At 44.5% G+C, this 17,139-nt stretch overlaps 1 protein-coding gene and 1 long non-coding RNA gene across 2 annotated transcripts in view; one reads left to right on the top strand and one right to left on the bottom strand.

Moving 5' to 3' along the window:
• LOC144770067 (uncharacterized) overlaps positions 1-17,139 on the top strand; it is a 304,509-nt gene that overhangs the window by 268,133 nt on the left and 19,237 nt on the right. The window lies entirely within an intron of this gene.
• Positions 1-17,139, bottom strand: part of LOC144767283 (monocarboxylate transporter 7-like) — a 37,927-nt gene that overhangs the window by 15,315 nt on the left and 5,473 nt on the right. The window contains exons 2-4 of the mRNA XM_078650790.1: positions 14,877-15,118; positions 1,988-2,131; positions 550-678 (exon numbers count right to left, since the gene is read on the bottom strand). Coding sequence (XP_078506916.1) covers positions 550-678; positions 1,988-2,131; positions 14,877-15,111 — 508 coding nt within the window. The 5' untranslated portion in view covers positions 15,112-15,118. The remainder of the gene's footprint in view (positions 1-549; positions 679-1,987; positions 2,132-14,876; positions 15,119-17,139) is intronic.

Here is a 17,139-nt window from a genome sequence, read left to right as displayed (position 1 = left end):
AGGCCGGGGAGTGAGGGGGAGAGAAGCGCAGGCTATTGGCAGTGGGCAGAGAGGCCACGACACACAAAATGGCTGCCACTTACGTGCATGATGGGGCCTAAAAGGGACAAGATGGCGTGGCCACTGTTTCACGATTCTCACTTTACTTTCAACAGTGGCTGTGGTGAACATAAATGAACGCCGCTTATATATACCTAATTTTAGTCATTTTCCACAGCATCACGTGGCCATTGAAAGCGATGAGTTATATTATAGTGTGTGTGTCCGATTCAAGGGGGCTTCACGGAGATGGTCTCACCACGTTTTTCATTGTCCCACGAGGACAGTGATGACCTTCATTGAAGACACGCACTTACTATGTGGTAAGAGTCACCCTGGGCTAAAGGACATAGGTTTTCAGTGACAACATCACAACCATATTCTGTTGTCGTTTTATACCTGGTACGACTTCTCTCCAACGTAATACTAAAGTTCCAGTATGTATCGATGGAAAGAGCATTTCACATTTGGGAGCATTTATTTTGGGATTAGTTATATTGAACTGCTTACCTGGTGCAAATGCGAAAACGGCGCAACATTCTCCAGTGGAGGCAACTGCAGTAACCAGTGAACGTTTTTTGTCAAAGTACTGTGACAGTATGGTGACTGTTGGAATGAAACTTAGGGAGTATCCCAAACCTGTGGAAGGATGGAAAGGACAGGTGTGAGAATCTGTTGAAACATGCATTCTTTACATGGCAGTAAACTCTTCAGAGCGAAAGGAAGCAAAGAGAGAAAGAAAGGCGTGTAAGATGAGGAAACGGTGACAAAGGGAGAAAGTGAGGATTCAAGAGACTCTGCAAGAGGGAGATAGGGCACCGGAAGTGCAGGCTGGTGGACAAAGAGGCATGCAGTGGAATCGGGAATAGCAGTCTTGGCATTAGGTATTCTTGATCCCCTGTGCAGATTTTTTTTAAGCAAATTAAGCACTGCTTTTAGAATGCAAGATTCTTAGTAGACACGGAAACCAAAATGTCTGTTCTCACAAGGTATGAACATTCTCGGTACAGAAAGGGGATATCTTCACTTCTGTAATGTACGTGCTTGTGATTGAAAAAGAGCCCTACCAGCGAATACATAAACTACTCTGTCCTTTATTCGTTCAAATACTTGTTTGCAAACAATTTTCAGAGTTACAAAACTCTAATACTTTACTTTGAAGCGCAAATACCAGTAGTTTTGTTTTACCTCTCCCGGCCTTAAGCTTGTTCAGTACAAAACACTATGTTGGGAAGTTCCGTGTAATGGAGAGATCATTAACTTTTAGGTCTTATTCATATTGTTTTTGTGTGAAGTTTGAGTGTGATGTGTCTATTGAAGCAATGATGCCAGTTATTAAATATTAATTTCCCTATACTGACAGAAATGTAAAGTGAGTTGATGACGAAAATATCGTAATTCAGAATCTGGTTCCTCTTGGGAAATAAGACCAAAATTGTCATGCCCCTACTTCAGTTCTTCATATTAATCTAACCAAATAGGTTTAAAACCTGTACACGCTAACTTTAGAAATGTTTTGTTTCCTATGATTTTAGACCATATTAAACAATGTTAAAACTTAAAACATCAGATGTGTATAGTAATGGAGAGGGTTATCATTGATCAGAATAACATTTCCAACACTTTACTGATGTATAACAAAGCTTATAAGATAAGTCAATGCTCCCTGGCCATTGTACTCTAATAAACGTTTCTGCTCTTTTTATGACCTCTGCGTATCCCAGCACAACACCTGATCTACCTATATTTGTATACTTGGATGCATAATGTTTCCTGGATGATTCAGAAACTATTCTCTTACCTTCATTAAAGTTCAACTTCCCTAATGTTCTAAAAAGGCTATAAAAATGCTCATTCTCCTCAGTCCAGCTTGGGACAGTTTTGTTGCCCTACTATGATTAATGCCATAGTACAGTGAAGCTTGTGTTGGTCGTACTTTGAAACTTACCAGATATTAGACCAATTGTTAAGTACATTTCGTCAACACTGCGTGCAAAAGATGCAGTGACCATTCCGATGCTGACCAGGAACCCTCCGGCCATAACCACTGGTCGGTGGCCAAAACGATTGCTCAGTACGGTTGACAGTGGAGCTGGAATAAAATAAATCAGAGTTAGTTTTACCAAGAAACGGATGCAGTTCTGTTTTTGCAAGTGAAAAGAAAACCAAGGAAGAAATGTCTACTTTTTGCTACGTTCGGAACAAGGGCCTGCTTTTTGCCATATTTGGTACATATGCAATATATTCATGACATGCTAGTAAAAACATCCATTTGTGAATACTTGTTACGTGCAATGATTTGATGTTCTGGCCTGTTAATAATAAATAAATGTTACCATGCCGACAGTCACCTTTCTTTACAGAGTCGGATTGGGACCAAAAAAGGCCTTGACACCCAAAACATTTGTGTGTCATGACCTTTCGCAGAGATTTGTTTGCTAGTACCAGAACTAATTTTGGGGAAAGTTTGTGATACATGAATCAATTTACAGCTTGTGGGGTCAGGTGGCTAGTCTTACAGAAGGCTGCTCCATCTGTTTCACTAATTTTAAACTGTTCTGCCAATCATTTTAATACTATTCTCCCCTCAAACTGCGACGCACTGAATTTACTACACTTGTTACCTGATTACTCTTCTCCAGTCTGTCGCGGCTGTATGCCGATTGCAAGGAGGGAAGACCTCTTTTTTCCCCATTTCCGGTTTGGCGCACTCACTGGCAGGTTAACTGGATAGTGGTGCGTGGGGGTGCAGACATTATAGCCAGATGCCACAGAGGACGCACGCAGTGGGTGTGCTGCTGGCGTGCCAAAGGCAAGCCCGTCTGCACCCGTCAGCGTCTGGATTGCGCCTTGTGCCAGAACCCCAGGCACATTTTCAAGCAAAGAAGTCTGTCCTACACCAGGGACTAGCTCTTAAACTTTGGTAGTAAGGGCACTGTACCTTCTTGCTCTTCTCTTCTGGACTTTAACACACTCTACTACAACAAGACAAATTGCTGCCACTCGTGTTAATTTCAGGTTCATTTCTGTATACCTTCTCACACTTCAGCTCATGCATTTGGCTCTGACGTCCCCTTCTGAGGAACTGACATATACTTCAGTGGTGCCTATTGGGATTCCTGAGCCATGTTCGCTCCCTTATTAAAAACAAAATAGAAGCTGCAGAGTTTATTACGACCCAAAAGCTTAACTGGGTCTTTGTTACAAAGACATGGGCCAAAAACTGCTTTGGCACCAACCTGGTTGATGCTGTCCCTCCAGGATACCTGATTGAGCAACTCATTAAAGTTGGTAGAATAAGGAATGGGCTATCAGTGACATACAGAAGTGAGTTTACCTGCAGCTTTATTCCAGTCCACGACTCCGATCTTTGTGAAACGCTATTTTTCTCTACAAAAATTGGCCCTAATGAATCTTTTTGTGGCATCCTAGTTAATAGACCCCCGGCATCCAGTTCACCCTTCATTTCCATGTTTGCGCACTTGCTAGAACCTTATCTGGGTAAAAATAATCTCACAGTACTCAGAGATTTTAATTTCCACCTGGAGAGTGACATCTCCAAGGACACCTTGGCTTTTAAAGAAGCAATGTCCTGCTGTGGACTGTCCCAAATAGTCACGGCTGCTACTCATAAAGCTGGCCACACCTTGGATGGCATCTGTACCAATGACGCCCGGCTTAAAGTAGCTAGCCCTCTTCGCCTCACTTGGATTGACCATTTTTCCTTTTTATTTTTCTCAGCCCCCTTCCCATAATTCTCCTACGGGTAGTAAAAACTCACTTCCTAAAAGGAACTGGAAATGGCTCAGTGCAAAAGCCCTACCCCATACCTTGAATTACTGCAAATGGAGAGCCTATGAGGATGCGGAGCTAGCGCTACAGAGTTCTTTGTGGCTCACGCTATCCATTGATATCATGTCCCCACTCAAGGTAAGCCACTCAAGAAGAAAGACGCCCACAGCACCATGGCTTTCAGAAACACTTGGGCTGCTTAGACAGGTTTGTCGTCACCAGGAACGAGCATGGCAGAAATCTTCCCTCCATCTCGAAAAAATGGCCTTACAAGACTATGCTAGCTGAATATAAAGCGGTCATCAAGGAGGAAAAACTGTGGTTCTGCATTAATGAAATTGCCTCCGCTAAATCCACTAAAGACATTTTTATTTAATCAATCTCTTATATGTTCCCTCAGCTCCATTGCGTACAGACAATTCCCAAGATTTTTGCGAGCGAATAACCAAATTCTTTTATTCTAAAGTGATGGATATAGTCAAAGATCTGGAGCACCACAACTCTAATTTCACTATTATTTTGAATGTAGAGTCTCAGGCAGCATTTGACCTTCAATGGAACTTGTCTATTTCAGATAATCCCTTAGCAAGCCTATCGCATTTTACTTTACTGGCACAACAGCAGACAGAATGTTATCTGTTTGGTATCAAATCGGGATCCCCACTAGAACCGTGACCCCTGAATATTTTGCAATTGGGAGCCAAGAATATTGTTCCCTGTCTTACTGAAACCATTAACCATTGAATCCGGATGTTTTCTTTAATATGGAAAAAGGCGGTAGTCGCGCTGCTGCTTAAAAAAGCTAATTTGGATCCTGGAGAACCAAAAGACGATCGCCCTTTCTCCTTGCTGTCTGTGCCCACTAAAATCCTCGAGAAGCACCTAAACACCAAGATTATGAATTATCTTGAACAATTCCAGCTCCTAGATGCTTCTCAATTTGGATTAGGGCGTAACCATGAGACCGAGAGGGCATTAGTATCTGCAGTCAATAACATCAGTTTCATGGTAAATGCTAGGGAGGCTGCATTGTTGGTCCTTTTGGACCTATCTGCAGCTTTCGATACAATCTCTCCAACTGCTTGTAGAGTGGCTCCAGCAGCTGGGAGTCACAGACTTGGTACTCAAACTCCTGGCATCTTTTCTAAGTGATAGATCACAGATGGTAATGGTGGAGCAGTTTTGCCTGGACCACATAATGTTGCCTTGTGGTGTGCCTCAGGGCTTTAAGCCCTACCTTATTTAACTTGTATGTCTACCGACTAGCCAAACTTATCAGATTGTTTGGGCTCCAAGCACTGTCCTATGCTGATGACAACCAAATCATTGTGTCTATCTTGAGGGACATCAATGCTACTGCCTCCAATTTTAAAAACTGTATGCAGGCAGTGGCCACATGGAGGGAGAGAAACTACCTACAGTTGAATGCAGATTAGACAGAGGTCTTTATCTTTGGTGGGCAACCCTGTGTGCGGTCCAATCTGTGGTGGCCTGACAGACTGGGGGCCATACCCCCTCAAACAGACTTTACAAAAAATCTTGAAATATTGGTTGACACAAATCTGTTTGATTCATAGGTAAATAGGACGGTCTCTACCTGTTTTTGGATGATTAAATCCCTGAGCAAAGTATTTCCCTTCTTTCCTCTTCATGCACGAAAACAAGTGGCTTTGGCACTTAGGTCCAGACTGGACTACTGCATTGCCCTCTACCTGGACATCAATAAGACGGTCCTTGCTAAACTGCAGCTGGTTCAGAACGCAGCAGCCAGACTTTTTCTTGACATCCTGAAATCATAGTAGATCTCTGAAGGGATTCGGAAACTTCATTGGGTCCTATGAACAAGCGAATTAAGGTCAAGATGGGGAGGCAGAGCTTTTTCAGTGGCGGCACTCCCTTCCACCATTAATTTCTAGTCTCCAGTCTCACTGCTTATTTCGTAAGGCCTTAAACACCTGGCTGCTCACTTTGTAACGGAAATCAGTCAGCTCCTTCCTATTTCTCTCCCTTCCAAAGACTAACTGCTATAAGCGCCGTGACGCCTTTTTAGGTCTCGCCTGTCGATGCGCATGCGCATCGAGCAAGGCGAGAGTATTGCGAGTTATCCACTCTTTATCTGCACTGCAAGGAATCGTGGCGATTCCTTGCAGTGCCCGTGACTTTTAAGGTCAATGCGCATGCGCATTAAGCTTATGCGCATGCGCATTGACCTTAAAAGTCACGGGCGCGTGCATGTCCGTCTTCCCGCCGTCTCGCATTTCCCCTGTCGCACTTCTCCTCCCCCCTCCCCTCTCTTCCCTCCAGCTTGTTTTTTGTTTATTTGACCCGCTCCGCCCCCTCCCCTTCCCGCCGTGTCGCATTTCTCCTCCCCCCTCCCCTCTCTTCCCTCCGGCTTTTTTTTTGTTTATTTTACCCGCCGTGTCGCCGTGTCTCCGATCCTTTCGCTCTCCTCCCCCCTCCCCTCTCTTCCCTCCGGCTTCTTTTTTGTTTATTTTTTCTCCTTAAAACGGGCACCAGGAATAATTTAATTAATCTGTCATATGGATGGGTTTGATTTTTGTTACAGAAGCAGGGGTTTGCCAAAAATTAGCCAGTTATTTACTTTCACCTAGCATCATAAAATTCACGCGTTTTTCAAACAGTCAACGTTTTCCTCCCACACTTACCTGTATGGTGGAATATTTTCTCGCAGCTGGCTGTGTTGTTTTGTCATCTTTTTTTTTTTTTCAATTAAACCATATACACGTCATGCTTCCTATATTTTTTTTTTGCCACTTTGAAAATGAGGTCATTCCGATGCGCTTGAGCGACATGAGTGACAAATTAGTGTACTCGCGCACAAAAAAACGCATGTTTGCGACACCCCAAAAAAATCTCCTGCAACATTTTTAAAATGCAGGAAAGTGTTTTTGCGTTGAGAAAAATAGCTTGGGCAATATTAATAGTTTCGGTAAAGTACACGTTTTCCGGCGAACGCTTAAACGCACAGAACTTTTTATCTTTTTACCTATTTAAGACTTTTTGCCAAAACGCCACAAGCTTCCCAAAATAACGCACCCCTAGCCCGTGGCATCAGTCGAGGCGGAGAGTGAAATAGCAACTTGTGTTTTGGAAGAGGTGTAAACTGGCTTGTTTACAGTGTGCTGTGTATGTAACATGTTTGGACAACGCACTGTAGAAAACAACAATTGGCAATCCAAATTCTATATCACAATACATGTTACATATATCCAGACATAACGGCCAATCTACACAGGTCTTTAAATAGCCAAATCACAGACCACCAGACTTGCATCAGCGCTAACAAAGCACGTTGGTCTATAGAGGCCAGGACCTTTCATTCAAACAGAAATGCAGCTGCAACACTTGAAATATGCGAAATGACTCACGAGTCCCTTCAAAATACGGGTTTCATCATCATAAGTAGAACCCCTCGAATCACTACTCGGATTTACCATGGGCAGAGCCACTAGGATTATGCGGCAATGCAGGACTGAATCCAGCAGCGTGGTTATATACCTAATGTGCAAGAAGGTAAAATGTTGTGACATTTTGCAGCACATTCTCTGGCAGTATTATTTTGATCTAAGTTAGAACATGTTTTCTTTTTTTAGTTACCAATAATATGTTACGTTATGTGGCAAGTGTGGTCAATCCAAACCTACCATCTCACACGGTGCCCCAGTGTGTCACATGATTTCTGCTCCCTTCGCACAGTCACTGGGTGAGAAACAGAGAATATTCAGTTGCAGAGAAAACCCTCACTCACCCTCACCCACCCTCACCCTCACCCACCCTCACCCTCACTCACTCTCACTCACCCTCACCCACCCTCACTCACCCTCACTCACCCTCACTCACTCTCACTCACCCTCACCCTCACTCACCCTCACTCACCCTCACCCACCCTCACCCACCCTCACCCTCACTCACCCTCACTCACCCTCACCCTCACCCACCCTCACCCTCACCCACCCTCACCCTCACTCACTCTCACCCTCACCCTCACTCACCCTCACTCACCCTCACTCACCCTCACTCTCACTCACCCTCACTCTCACTCACCCTCACTCTCACTCACCCTCACTCACTCACCCACCCTCACTCACCCTCACCCTCACTCACCTTCACCCTCACTCACCCTCAACCCCTCACCCTCAACCCCTCACCCTCCCTCACCCTCACCCACCCTCACCCACCCTCACCCTCCCTCACCCTCCCTCACTCACCCTCACTCACCCTCACTCACTCTCACTCACCCTCACTCACCCTCACCCTCCCTCACCCTCCCTCACCCTCCCTCACCCTCCCTCACCCTCCCTCACTCACCCTCACTCACCCTCACTCACCCTCACCCACCCTCACCCTCACTCACCCTCACTCACCCTCACTCTCACTCACCCTCACTCACCCTCACCCACCCTCACCCTCACCCACCCTCACCCTCACTCACCCTCACTCACCCTCACTCTCACTCACTCTCACTCTCACTCACCCTCACTCTCACTCACCCTCACTCTCTCTCACTCTCACTCACCCTCACTCTCACTCACCCTCACTCACTCACCCACCCTCACTCACCCTCACTCTCACTCACCCTCACTCTCACTCACCCTCACTCTCACTCACTCTCACTCACCCTCACTCACCCTCACTCACCCTCACTCACCCTCACTCACCCTCACCCACCCTCACCCACCCTCACCCTCACTCACCCTCACTCTCACTCACCCACCCTCACCCTCCCCCACCCTCACCCTCACCCACCCTCACCCTCACTCACCCTCACCCACCCTCACTCTCACTCACCCTCACTCTCACTCACCCTCACTCACTCACCCACCCTCACTCACCCTCACCCTCACTCACCTTCACCCTCACTCACCCTCAACCCCTCACCCTCAACCCCTCACCCTCCCTCACCCTCACCCACCCTCACCCTCCCTCACCCTCACTCACTCTCACTCACCCTCACTCACCCTCACCCTCCCTCACTCACCCTCACTCACCCTCACTCACCCTCACTCACCCTCACTCACCCTCACTCACCCTCACTCTCCCTCACTCACCCTCACTCACCCTCACTCACCCTCACTCACCCTCACTCACCCTCACTCACCCTCACTCTCACTCACTCACTCTCACTCACCCTCACTCTCACTCACCCTCACTCTCTCACCCTCACCCTCACTCTCCCTCACTCACCCTCACTCACCCTCACTCACCCTCACTCTCACTCACTCTCACTCACCCTCACTCTCACTCACCCTCACTCTCACTCACCCTCACTCTCACCCTCACTCTCACTCACCCTCACCCTCACTCACCCTCAACGCCTCACCCTCACCCGCACTCACCCTCATTCTCACTCACCTTCACTCACCCTTAATACCTCACCAACACTCACCCTCAATGCCTCGCCCTCCCTCACCCTCAGCCTCACTCACTCTTACTCACCCTCACCCACCATCACGCTCATCCTCACTCACCCTCACTTACCCTCACTAACCCTCAGTCACACTCAGTCACCCTCAGTCACCCTCACTCAACCCCTCACCCTCACTCACACTCACTCAACCTCTCACTCAACACCTCACTCTCACTCACCCTCAACACCTCACTCACCCTCAATTTCACTCACCCTCAATTTCACTCACCCTCAATTTCACTCACCCTCACTCATCCTCAACACTTCCCCCACCCTCACTAGCCCTCAACACCTCACACACACACCCTCAACACTTCTCCTTCAACTCCTCACTCACCCTCACTCTCACTCAACACTTCAACACCTCAGCCTCAGCCTCACCCTCAACACCTCACTCACCCACAACACCTCATTCTCACTCACCCACACTCACCCTCATCCTCACTCACCCTCACTCACCCTCACCCTCACTCACCCTCACTCACCCTCACTCACCCTCACTCACCCTCACTCACCCTCACTCACCCTCACACAGTGCAATAGTTCTCAGACCATTTCAGTTAGAGCTTTTAGAAATGTTTATGGCTTTTTTTATTTGTAATACTTTCGCATTGGCTACAGGAAACAAAAATGCTAAACATTTACAAAAAAACCCATAAACAATTCTAAAAGCACTAACTCTAATGGTGCGAGACCTATTGCATTTCCAATGCTTGTTGCATTTGTTGTGCTTTACAAATCTTTTTCCTCCATTTATTCAGTAACATCAGTCAAGTCTGGAAACACCATTATTCCACTGCAGCTTATTCATAGATTTCCTGCTGTTCACCTTCAGATCACTGAATCTCCTCAGCCTTGCTCACCCACAGATCCTGGAGTCCATTCCCTGCCAGTAGTAGGCCCTAAAGGATCATGTTTATTTGTAGGTCTGGCTTCTATTTTCTTTAAAGGAAGTGTGTGCCCTGCTTATCCTAAGACAGTGTCTTGCTCATTATCAGTGGGTCCCAAACTACCCATTCTCCCTCACAACCCTTACGCTCAGTTCCACTCCCAGGTCCCCAGAGGCTCCTACACAGACTCAGATCTTTCTACCGTCAGTAAAACTGGTAGCCTAGTACAAGTCAATTAAACTATTAAACCTGCCCGCAAAATAACTGAGTAATGTAAGTGCTTATGTGCAAACTACAGGTCATGGGACTGGACTCTAGCAGGGTCAACTCAGCCTTTCATCATCTGAAGACAGTTAAGTGGGTACTAATGCACGAGATAATGTAAATTACCATTATTTTAAAACCAAGAGAGATTTCAGTTCCTGGATGAAATATAAATCACTAGTTGGCTCAATTGTGGCAGGCCACTTCTCTCTAGAAATCAGGAATTCGTATAACTGTTCCCATTGATCTTTTTCCATACTCAACTTAAATTCTCCTCTCAATTACCCACTGCAAGATAACTGCAATTGTGTCTGCCTGTATGGTAGTAAAATATAGCAATATTTGGTGTTTCTATGAGTTATGACTACTTTTGGCCCCGGTGCCACTGCACCTGCTGCACCATTGAAATCATGACCCTAGTGCCTGCAAAGTAACTACACTTGTGACTGCTTATTTAGTAGTTAAATGTAGCAATATGTCCTGTTTAGAGGAGTTCTGACAACTTTCGCCCCCGATGCCACTACACCTGCAGCACCATTGAAATCATGGCCCTAGTGCCTGCTAGATAACTGCACTTGTGACTGCCTGTTTACAGCAAAGTATGGCAATATTCTGCATTTAGTGGGGTCCCTAGAGCTTTTGGCCTCAGTGTCACTGCACCTGCTTCACCATTCAAATCAAGCCCCTTTTAACTGCTAGATAACTGCAATTGTGTCTGCCTGTATAGTAGTAAAATATCGCTATAGAAGGTGTTTTGAGGAGGTCACAACAACTTTTGGGCCTGGTGCCACTGCATCTGCTTCGCTACTGCAAACAAATGATGGACGGAATGCTGAATAAATCATACATTCACTTCCAGTCAAGAGATCTGAGTTAAATCCATTGTTCTTTTGCTCACCATGCCACCCTAGTTTAGACCCAGCCATATACAAATCAGTCTTGACCCTGTGCCTCATGGGAACAGTCCAGACTGAACTACCAAGCCAGGACTTCCCTGGACCAGAAACGAGCATCCTGGGACCGGTTTCCGGGTATTACCCTTCATCAGCCAGGCTAGCTTGAATCCAATGACACAGTTTGCAAGGGACCCATGTCTGGGCATACCCATCCCACTTAGGGTGAAAAGTGGTACTGCAAACAAATGATGGATGGAATACTGAATAAATCATACATTCACCACCAGTCAAGAGATCTGGGTTGAATCCGAAACCGGTCCTAGAATGCTTGTTTCTAGTCCAGGGAGGACCTGGCCTGGCAGTTCGAGCTGGACTGTTTCCATTGGGCGCCGGGTCAAGTCTGATTTGCATATTGCAGGGTCCAAACTGGAATGGTGAGCACAAAAACGATTGATTTAGGCCCAGATCTCTGTACTGGTGTGAATGTATGACATTGTTCTGCATTCCATCCATCAATTGTTGTTTTTGCATTTGTCACCCCGAGTGGGACGGGTATGCCCAGACGTGGGTCCTGTGCTCTCCATGCCACTGGAGTCTAGCTATCCTTGCTGATGAGGGCTGAAAGCCCGAAACCGGTCCTAGGATGCTTGTTTCGAGTCCAGGGAGGGCCTGGCAGTTTAGGCTGGACTGTTCCCATTGGGCACAGGGTCAAGACTGATTTGCATATTGCTGGGTCCAAACTGGAATGGAATGGTGAGCACAAAAACGATTGATGTAGGCCCAGATCTCTGTACTGGGGTGAATGTATGACATTGTTCTGCATTCTGTCAATCAATTGTTCTTTTTGCAACTGCATCTGCTGCAGCATTCAAATCATGGCTCTGTTGTCTGCATTGTAACTGCCTGTTTAAATATAGCAATATTATGTGTTTCGTGGGGTTCCTACAGCTTTTGGTCCTGGTGCTACTGCACCTGCTACACCATTCAAATCATGACCCTGTTGCCTGCTACATATATGCACTTGTGACTGTCTTGTTTAGTAGCAAACGTTAGCAATAATTTAGGTTTGGTGGGGTCCCTAGAGCTTTTGGCCTGGTGCCACTGCACTTACTGCACCACTTAAATCAAGCCCCTTTCAACTGCAAGGTAATTCCAATTGTGAGTGCCTGTTTAGTAGTATAATATAGCAATATTAGGTATTTAGAGGAGTTCAAACAACTTTTTGGCCCTGTGCAACTGCACAAGCTGCACCATTCAAAGTATGACCCTGGTGCCTGGTGGAAGATAACTGCACATGTGACTGCCTGTTTACTTGTAAAATATGGCAATAATCTGTGTTTAGTGGGGTGCATGGAGCTTCTGGTCCTGGTGGCACTGCACCTACTGGACTATAGAATTCATGACACTAGTGCCTGCTAGTAAACTGCACTTATGACTGCTTGTTTAGTTGTAAAATATAGCAATATTTGCTGTTTAGAGGAGTTATGACACCTTTTGCACCATTCAAATCAAGTCCCTTTCAACTGCAAGGTAACTGCATTATGACTGCCTGCATAGTAGTAAAATATAGCAATGTTATGTGTTTAGGGGAGTTCTGACAACTTTTGGGCCCGGCTGCTTCACTATTCAAAACATGACCCTTTTGTCTGCAAGGCAACTGCACTTGTGACTGTCTGTTTAGTAGTAAAATATAGCAATGGTAGGTGTTTAGTGGGGTACCTAGAGTTTTTGGTCCTGGTGTCTGCACCTATTGCACTATTGAAACCATGACACTAGTGCTTGCTAGTTAGATGCAATTGTGATTGCCTGCTAGTTGTATAATATAACAATATTATGTGTTTCAAGGAGTTCTGACAACTTTTGGGACTGGTATTACTGCATCTACTGCAGCATTCAAATCAATTCCCTTTTAACTGTCAGGTAACTGCACTTGTGGCAGCCTGTTTAGTGGAAAAATATAGCATAGCTCTTGTATATTAACTTTATTTTCAATGTGTAATGTTTATTACAACACTTAGTCTATTTGGTCATTATGATCAAATTCTAAGTTGAAAAAAATCAATCCGAACTATTGATAACTTTACCATCTTTGTGCGCTCAGATCTAAGCAAAGCCACGATGGACAAGAGGTGGGAAATGCGCAAACTAATTGATCCCATTAACAAACTGGGTGGCTTAGCATATCTGCAGGAACCAGCTAGACTCAAAGTGACCTTGAAAGGACATACAAAGTTCTTTTATGATGTACAGGAAGCACAGGCATTCTTAACTAGTGCTAAGCATTAATAAGAGTAAACAACCATAAAGTTGGGATGAAAGGAGGTAGCATATAATAACGGGGGGGAAAGGGGGAAAAAAACAAAACAAAAAAAAAAAACAAATAAACAAATAAAAAAAAAAAAAGAGGGGAGCTTGAGCTAACACTATCAGCAAATGAAAAACCATTATGGATGGAGGGGGGGGGCGGTCCTAGGTCTCTCGCCGCAAGAGCTGCCTTTTCAACGGCAGCAGTAGGTAAGGGGGGGGGAAGGGGAGGGTAGGTCTTCGCAGGTTGGGGGGGTTGCGTGCGGGGAGGTCGGGTGGAGGAAGGGTTGGGGTAAAAGGGGTGGAGAAAAAAAAAAAAAAAAAAAAAAGAAAAAAATCAATCCGATCATGCCTTCAAAGTGTAAAGAAAGATACTGCGGCATGAATAGGAAATGCCACAAATGTTCTAAGGCTAAAGCATCTGCTTTACACAACTAAGTAATAAAAGGCAAGCATTCCAGCATACTGTTGGAAGCTGTCTGACTTTTCTGTGGGAAGAGATCTTATTTTGACAGTGAATGGGGCTTAAACACCATGAACAGCTTTAGTAGATGTATGCATGCAGCCAGGGGAAGTTAACAAAAAACAAATACACACAAAAGCGAATGAACACAGTAATTCAGCTATGGGACCTGATAAGAGCCCGATTTAAGTTATATTAAATACAAGAGATTTCACAAGCACAGTGCAAGCCCTATGCAGGCAAAACCAAAAAAGACATTTCACAGATTTACCGTGCACTTATGCTAAAATTTCTTTCGATTGTTTCAGTATTTTAGTTTTGTGAATCGGGGCTGATCGAGTCTATAGAACAATGAATGACTTGGTGAGCCCTAAGCCGCAGAGAGACAAGTTCAGTGAAGCGAGTATGATGCTAAACTACCTTTCATAACAAACTCTGTTTCTTCAAATTGGTAAACAAACAAACAAAAAAGTTATGTGCATAGCTTTACCTTAAAAATGTGTCAAAGATGTGAATACACGAAGGGGCAGCATTTCTTCATTTCAGAAAGAAATATGGAAGATGTTCCTGGGAAATCCTTCAGATATCATTAAGCTTAACGTAGGTTGTTATCCCTAGGTTTACACGCTACAAACTTACTAAAAGATACACCTGCTACGACGTAAATTGCAGGCAAAGGGACCGCTGCTTTCAAGCGTGTTTAATAGCAGAATTTCATTTTTCTATAATGCTCCGCAAGTCTTTTTGTTCCAGATTTAAGGTACTACATACTTATTTGAGAGGGGAAGAGTGTCACTCACCTGTAAATGTCATCACAAACACACATATTGAGATGATCCAGGATATACGACTATTGCTTTCTTCGAAGTAAGTGATGAGTTCACTGAAGAAGACTCCAAACGTCTTAACGACTCCATATGTGAATACTTCCACAAAGAAGAAGGCAAAGGCCACCACCCAACCCCAGCCTCCATCAGGCACTTTGGTGTAAACTTTTACATTGGTGCATGTTCTCGATGTTTCCATGGCAGTCATCCTGAATCTGTAGAGAAAAGAAATAGCTTAATCTACCTGTTGGGTTTCTTTTCACATTACATTTCGATTTGTCCATGCTTGGCCTGTTTAAGAAGACTAAAAAGTGTCGTCGTCCCCCCTTCTCACACCTTTCTTATATCCTTCAACTGAAGTCTTGGTTTCCTACTGGACCCTGATTTCCTATCTCTTTGGGTTGACAGTCGTTGTGACCTCTCCAACGCTCATTTGTGTAAATAGATTTACATTTTCATTGAGAAAACTCACTAAAAATGTATCTCATTTGCTTTTGTGTACTATGCTAATATTTTCTGAGTGTTTGTTGAGTCCTCCCGAGGTTTCAGTGGTTAAGGTAGAATGGGGGAAAAACACCTACAAAAACAACTAGTTCACCCTATGCTATCTGCGCAACGGACAAGCAAACAGGACTGTGTGGAAATACACCAAAAAGGAACAATTTATCAAGAACAGTGACTTTTTCTAACCTTGTACATGCTAATCCGTTTTCAGAGCAGATTATTGTACTAGCATTAATGAATAGAACATAAGTAATGGATCTCATGAACCTCCCTCTAAACTGTTGTATAGAAAACAGTAAAAATAGATGTATTAGAAATCCCATTAAAACAAAAAAAAATCACCAATACAAATTGAGCGATATTAGTAATGGTTACCAAAAAGACGTAGTATATTGCTGAGCACAGCAGCCCTACATTTTGGTGTACAGACTATAGGTGTCCAGCTGACAGGTAGCAAGTAGGAGAGGACTAGAGGGACCAGTGGTAAAATTTGAGTTGGGAGACACGAGACAAATCTAAGCCAGGCACACTTACAAAGAATGTTATGCTGCTTGAGTGATACAAGAGCAGCCCAGATGGCAGCAACTGTCATAACAGCATCCAAGGCAATACCATGAACCACCCGATGAAAGGTTTCCCTATCAAGTTGAAGGTCAACGCAACGTGTAGCAGCAAGAATGTGATCTACGTTCTTAAATGCCCATGTGGCAAATGCTATGTGGGCCACACTGAGAGAATGATTCGCACGAGAATCTTGGAACATAAGAGCAACATTCGAACTGAAAATCAAAAATCTAGTGTTGCCACCCACTTCCTTGAGCACAGACATACAGTGGCTCAGCTTAAATTCCAAATATTGGAACAAGTTCCTATCACATGCAACAATAAGAACCACCTACTAAAGAGAGAGAACTTTTGGATCCGGTACCTTTCCACGATGGCCCCGTTGGGTCTCAATGATCGCATTGAATTTTTATGTTATTTGTGATTCTTTTTGTCATCCCGTTTTGTTGAATTATCTCTGATCTGTCTACTTTACTTTTGCCTTACTGGTTTGCACCTTTCAAGATGGCGCCCACACTCTATTCATTACGTTTAGTCCTATCTCTATGTTCACTGTCGTGTATATTCTGACTTCCTGCTTTCTCACTGCGCGTTCACCTCGTGGAACTCTTCGGAGTCCCGCTGTTACATTCACACGAGTAAGTACCCACGATCGGGGACTCGTTTTCTTATTGCATGATTGGTGGTGGTTACTGGATTACTGAAGATATATTCTATCTTGTGCACCCGTTTGATTGAAGTAGTCACTATATATAGCGTTTCACTATGGTTTATGGTTCGGTTGTGACTTTTGGTTCTAAGGCTATAATTTCATTTACAGGGTCACATACTCTCGCTTCTCTGTCACGTTCACGTAGTCGAGCACTTCTCATTTTTCAAACACACGTTTACTGGGATTGGATTCTAGTTTGGTTTTTGCTGATATTGTTACATGCGTATTACATTTGGTTCTTGTATGTTTTTGTTTGTAGAGTAATTCCCCTGACGACGGGCCATGCCCGAAATGCATTGGGTTGTGTGATGTGATAACACACCCGAACATACGTGTGGAATACAGATTATTGACATGTACCATCTATATTGAAATCCTGATATGGATATGAATAAATCACACATTTGAACATTCTTTCATCTTGAGTACGAATATCCTCACAGTTGAAGTAATGAA

The sequence above is a fragment of the Lissotriton helveticus genome, chromosome 7 (assembly GCF_964261635.1).
Source record: "Lissotriton helveticus chromosome 7, aLisHel1.1, whole genome shotgun sequence".
Lineage (NCBI taxonomy): Eukaryota > Metazoa > Chordata > Amphibia > Caudata > Salamandridae > Lissotriton > Lissotriton helveticus.
Note: the sequence above shows the minus strand (reverse complement) of the source record. Positions and strands in the feature narration are given on the sequence as shown.